At 31.0% G+C, this 6,056-nt stretch overlaps 2 protein-coding genes across 2 annotated transcripts; one reads left to right on the top strand and one right to left on the bottom strand.

The window, feature by feature from the left end:
* Window positions 1-379: 379 nt before the first annotated feature.
* LOC119190793 (mitotic spindle assembly checkpoint protein MAD2A-like) lies at window positions 380-2,904 on the bottom strand. The gene is given in 4 exon segments (XM_037443679.1): window positions 380-2,220; window positions 2,382-2,408; window positions 2,411-2,527; window positions 2,650-2,904. Coding segments are annotated over 4 exon segments (621 nt in total). The 5' UTR covers window positions 2,720-2,904; the 3' UTR covers window positions 380-1,813.
* A 1,130-nt stretch (window positions 2,905-4,034) lies between these two features.
* Window positions 4,035-5,592, top strand: LOC115451341 (SET domain-containing protein 4). The gene has a single exon (XM_030179631.2). The coding sequence runs from the start codon at window positions 4,212-4,214 to the stop codon at window positions 5,580-5,582; it is 1,371 nt and encodes a 456-aa protein (XP_030035491.1). The 5' UTR covers window positions 4,035-4,211; the 3' UTR covers window positions 5,583-5,592.
* The last annotated feature ends 464 nt before the right edge of the window (window positions 5,593-6,056 follow it).

The raw sequence follows: 6,056 nt of genomic DNA on the forward strand, positions 1-6,056 counted from the left end.
GCTATCATAGTAACACAATCCATTTAGCTGATACTGAACCAAAAACCTAACAAACTAATATCAAGTGACAAGCCGTTTACCCCTACAAAATTAAATTACACAAAAGCATTTTAGTACCTAAAGTAGTTAATTACGTGTTGTTATATCTAGTATATGGCGATAGGCTCCCCATAACATCATGGGCCAAAATACACATGGGGAAAGTGAGTGCAATACTTGCGTTGCTGCCTACCCTAACAGGGGTAACAAAGCCAAGCGCGTTTTCATTACTTTTTCTGCAAAGAGAATTTTTATGCCGGCAGGCTCGTTAATAAATATAAAACACCATATATTTATCCCTTTAATAGACTTTTAGGGCAGGAATATTAAAAGGCAGACATATAGAAAAAAAAAAACATTTTATTTAACACTTACTTAAAGCTACTTACTGTCATCTAAAAATGAATGTATGGTATTTTACTTCGCTACCTACCTACTTAAGTTAATATTTACAATACTGTATAAGATTGAATAAAGTAAAAATTTCAAACTTTATTGAGTATGTTTATCCTATATTTAGTACTATATGAAAATGATTCAGAATTACCATAAAAACATTTAAATTGTGTGTTTTACTATCAATGTATATTAATTCGTTAAAATCTTTGTGAAGAAAAACGGAACAAGAGGCTTTATTTTCACATTTGTTTCAAAAGCCATTGCCTTCTAATAACTAATAAGTGATTTTATTTCTTACTACAATAGTAAAATTTTAATATTATAATGTCAAGTGGTAAAAAAATACCAATTAAATATTATTTATACACTGGTTCCTTTTAACATCTTCAAGTAGTTAAAACAGAATTAAAACATTATGATAGTTTAATTTTAGGAAAGTGAAGAAGTGGTTTTTTTGAATTATAATTTGGCTCCAAGTTTCCTAATTTATTTAATGCTTTACACAGAATCTACCTTTACAAAAATATGATTTAGATCATAGTACTATTTTAAAAAATGGTCCCATATTGATACTAATATCAAATGTGTGTGTAATTAAAAAGTGAGATATTGTGATTGCATCCTTTGAGCCTAAAAACATTAGATACATCACACAGTACAAAAACATTTTTATCAATAGAACTTACAGACAAACCCTTATATCACCTTTAATAGCACAACATTTAATCCATACATAAGCGGAAAACAATCTGTAGATATGACAAGATTTTATTGGCAATTATGGTTCATAGGCCCCTCAGTTTTCATCGTGTTTCAAAGATGACTTGTGATCTAGTATTTTGATTTTTATCCTTTGATAATAAACTGTATTTCTATATATCATGCAAAGAAATTAAGCTTAAGGGTCTTGCGACCTTTATGAGGTTATCTGTTTACATTGTAGGACATGCAATGATGTAGTAGCTGGTACATGGTACTTTGCTCAATATCTTTTCTACCCAATCTGTTCAGTCTTATAAGCTATTAACTCTACCTCTAACACTTTAGCTAGCTGAACTATCTGTGCTTTTCTTAGGAAATTAATCTTGAAACATAATTAATAAAAACTGCAGATTTACATCTCATATAAGTTCTATTGAAAAATGTGTAGATTTTATTGTGCAAAAAACTGGCATGTAACCACATTGACTATGGCACCAATAGAATGAAGTATCCACCAAAGCAGCCACCACAAGCAATCTGTGTGTCTCACTGGCATTTTGTTGAGCAATGTGAATGAGTGAGATAGATATAAGAGAACACTTCAGCTGTCTGCTAGACACACGCACATTACGTCCACAATAAAACAACTTTTGCACAAACCGCAGTCAACATCTTAATCTACAAGTTTATAGCTAACTACTGTCTCCATCTTGTGTAAGCTGGTAGAGAAGGATTTGAGCTGAACATTCTGAGCATTTGCTATCGCTACAGGCTCAGCCTCAGCCCATTTCTCAGGTATATCACAATCTGTCCTTGCATGAACTAGAACATCAAACGAACACCTACAGTCTAAGAATGGCAAGTATGATATAGTTGCTGCTACTTGCAACATAACATCTCTAATTTCCTGTTGGATTTTCTTCAAGTCTTTGCTTCCAACAGTTTCGTTTTTCTCTTTGGACAGTGCGGTGTCTCCATCTTCATATTGAACATTGAAATCCCAGCATTCAAGGACCTCTTTGTTGGCCACATTTAATATAATGAGAGACAGTTTGCTCACTTTCTTATTTACTATCCATTCTGAAATTTAAAAACAAATAATTGGTTTAATTATTAAATAAATTAGATTAAATATTGCTTTATTATTCAGAATAAAGGGAGTTATATAAAATTTAATCATTTATATACAGTGACACTGGCAGAAGTTGAAGTATGCATGGAAATTAAAATGAAATATATACCTTCACTCTGGGTGAGTAAATTTGTTAAAAGTTCTTAATTTGTTGGTCTTCAGATATTAAAAGCGTTAGACCATACTGCTGCTCGGCTTTAAAACTTTCTGGTGGATATAAGCCTCTTTGGAACAATACAGAGTTGATAGCGAATTCTAAAACAACACATCAATAATATAAATTACATTTATAAGTACATACTTAATATAAAATTGCAATAAAGTACTGTGTATTTTTCTAAAATAAGTTATTTTAAAAGGAACTCAGGTAAACTTACTCAGGTATTCGCAAATAATTTGTGCGGAACCACGCAGGGTTATGCAGTTTTTGGTTTGTTGTTGCGACATTTCACTGGATTTATAGTTTGTACAATAAGAATATAAAAAAATTAATAAACCATACACAGACTAATACTTTCAAGCAGTTGTTTTACGTTCATTTAGTTCTAAATCCCTTGATAAATCACAGATTTGAATAGTCCGTTAGCTTCAAACAGCTTCAAACAAAACTTTTCAAGTTGCTACTTGCAAGTTGCAACCGACAAGTCATTTTATGAACTGTTTCTGAACGAATTTTAGAAAATCGTATATTTAATTTCATATTATGTTGTTATCTAAATAGTTTTGTTTATAATAATTAAATTAAAATATAATAAAACTATAAAATCTGTAATATTTTATTTTTCCTCCAGGTAATTTCCAAATGATTAGCGTGAAAAAATGGCTTTATAAATTCCGTCTCCGATTTCAGAACGTCGAACTATATATATATATATATATATATATATATATATATATTACAAGTGCGGCGTCTGCAGGGTCGTAGCTAAGAGGGGGCATTGAGGGGCAATGCCCTACCTTAAAATGCTAATGCCCTATCTTAAAATACTAATGCCCTACCTTAATAATGAACTAAATTGTACATTACGATTCAATGAATATATATGGAGCAGCGGTTTTATTTTACGATTTGGAAGTTGGTCCCATAGTAAGTTATTCGTATTGTGGGGTGAAATACCTTCTTTCGAAATTTAGGGGATTTTTGTTACAATCTGTATATTAGCTTAAAAATTACGTAAGTTACATTTTTTTTTCCTCACTCCCACAAGTTAAGGAAACCAAAAATCGATTGAGCAGATCAGAGCTAGTAACATTTTTATTTCCGCCCTGCTTGTAAAAACAGCTGCCCTACCTTAAATTCAAGTCTAGCTACGGCCCTGGGCGTCTGTGACTTGGTCTTGTGAGAAACATGATTTCAATGTTATGCATTTTATAAACTTTCAATTGGTTTCAATGTTCAGTAAAATTAATATTTGTGGTTACGATAAAAAAATATTGCTATTCTCAACAAAAAGATAAACGTCAATAGAAAAATGTATAGCTTATTCCTAATTCATTCCGAATATAAAAAATCTGCCACAGTTGAAATGTAGGGTTTCCCTCAAATTCGGAAGGATTTTAACGTCAAACAGAGCTTAAGAAAGTTTTGCGTGTAAGAAAATGATCGTAAAAGCATTTTGTATAATTTGTACAAAGTACCCTTTTCAAAAGAAAATCTATTACATATTTTTGAAGAGTATGTTTTTCAAAAATTCAATATTTTGGGAGTTTCTAAATACGTTTTTAGCTTTTATAAAATATACACTGGCAACACTGTCACTAACAGCAATAATGTCAAAATAAATTTATAATGGGGAGTGGAGGTATTATCAACAAACAATTTTCAATTTTATGCGTAACACCGCCTAATTAAATTAAAGGCATATACTTCAAGTAATAGGTATAATAATCGCCTAATATCTGAAAGGGTCTGGATAACTTGAGTTAATTTCTGTGAATTATGGGAAGGACCAAACGTAAACGGTGTGTAGTGAAACCGCGAAATTTTTACCTGAGTGATGATAATGAAGATTCCGTTTTATTGAATACATGGCTTGCAAAAAATGGCCTGCGACGTAATAAAAAGCTAGCATTAGCGGTGTTCGATGATACTGGTCGCGGAGTTATTACAAAAAAGAAGATAAAATGTGGCGAAGAACTTATTACTCTCCCGTTAAATTTAACAATAAATGTTAGCACGCTGTTGATGGACAAAGCATTCTGTAGCATATTTTTAGATAACAGCGTAGATTGTTTGCGGGAATACAAGCAAGGAGTGTCGTTTCAGTCATTAATGTCTTTTTATTTGGCATTTTTAAGAGTTCTATCTGTAAATTCAAAATGGCATGTTTACCTGGAAAGTTTGCCTAAAGATTATACAGTGCCATATTTTTTGCCATATGAAACTCAATGTAACATAGACACTGACATTCTCTCTATAATTATAAAACAAAAAGATACCATAGAATCATCATACAAAATTTTTAGAGATATTTTAAAAACATCAAGCAAAGAAAGCAGTGTTCATATTTTAAAATCATTTACATTGCCATTGTACGAATGGGCCTATTTTACTGTCAATACTAGATGTGTGTATATGGATTTATCAAAAGTAATAGATTTAAAAAACATAGAAAATACAATATTAAATTTAATTTGTGATAATACTAAAATATCTTTATGTCCATATTTAGATATGATAAACCACAGCCCAGATGCAAGAAATGAGACTAAATTACTAGTTAGTAGAGATATAGAGAACCTAAATATTAAAGACTTGAACGAAGATCTATTTTTAGACATATCATTTTCTATATACACAAAAAACAATTTTGATCCATATTCTCAAGTGTTTATCTGCTATGGTGATAGTCATAACTTAAAACTGATCACTGAATATGGTTTTTACCTACCAGATAATGAGTTAGACTGTGTTTCATTTAATTTTGATAATATTAAATCGTATTTTACAACTAATTCCATAAAACTGTCCCAAGAACAGGCCAATTTCATATCAAACCATAGTCTAAACAAAGATTTGTATATAGATAATAAGGGTCTTAGTTTTAACCTATATGGTCTATTGATGGTTGTAAAGTATTATTATAGAAAAGATATGGATGTTAGTAGACTAATATACTCTGCAGCAATATGTTCAAACGATAGAAACCTCAATGAATTGATAATGCCTCTGGTTATGAATAAACTGAAGGAAATTAGCGATTCAATAAATATATTAAGAAGTACTGAAAATAGATGTGTTATTTTAGATAATTGTATAGCTCTTATGTGTCAGTATGTTTGTATATTGGAGAAATTTATTAAATGTTAAATGTGTCAGCTGTTTTTTTTTCTCATGCTACTCTGATGCATTTGTAAGAACCAGGTAAGTTTAAAAATCCCGTTCGATTTCAATACTTATTTCTTGAGAGATCAGATATAAACTAATATTGCCTATATGATTAATGGCTGGGCGTTGGAATATTAATTTTTAATTAGCGTAAGGGGTGTTTCACAAGGTAGGTGTGTAGTGTGAAGAGTACCTAAACTCCCATGGTCAGTGTCGAATGTCAGTTACTGCCACTGTCAACGGACTTCTTTCAATATTGCCAGGTTGGGAAAATTCCCGTCTAACTCGGAGTTGCTTTAGCGTTAATTACAGATGAGAGTTGAGTTTATGAAAGCAGAATTACGGAAAAACATTAAATCATTTCAAGTGACTACACCAATAGTTGTGAAATAACTAATATTTGTCTTTAATCCTAGTTTTCAATATAATGTGTGAAAAAAATACATAGTGTATTTA

This window comes from Manduca sexta, chromosome 26 (assembly GCF_014839805.1).
Source record: "Manduca sexta isolate Smith_Timp_Sample1 chromosome 26, JHU_Msex_v1.0, whole genome shotgun sequence".
NCBI classification, from domain to species: domain Eukaryota; kingdom Metazoa; phylum Arthropoda; class Insecta; order Lepidoptera; family Sphingidae; genus Manduca; species Manduca sexta.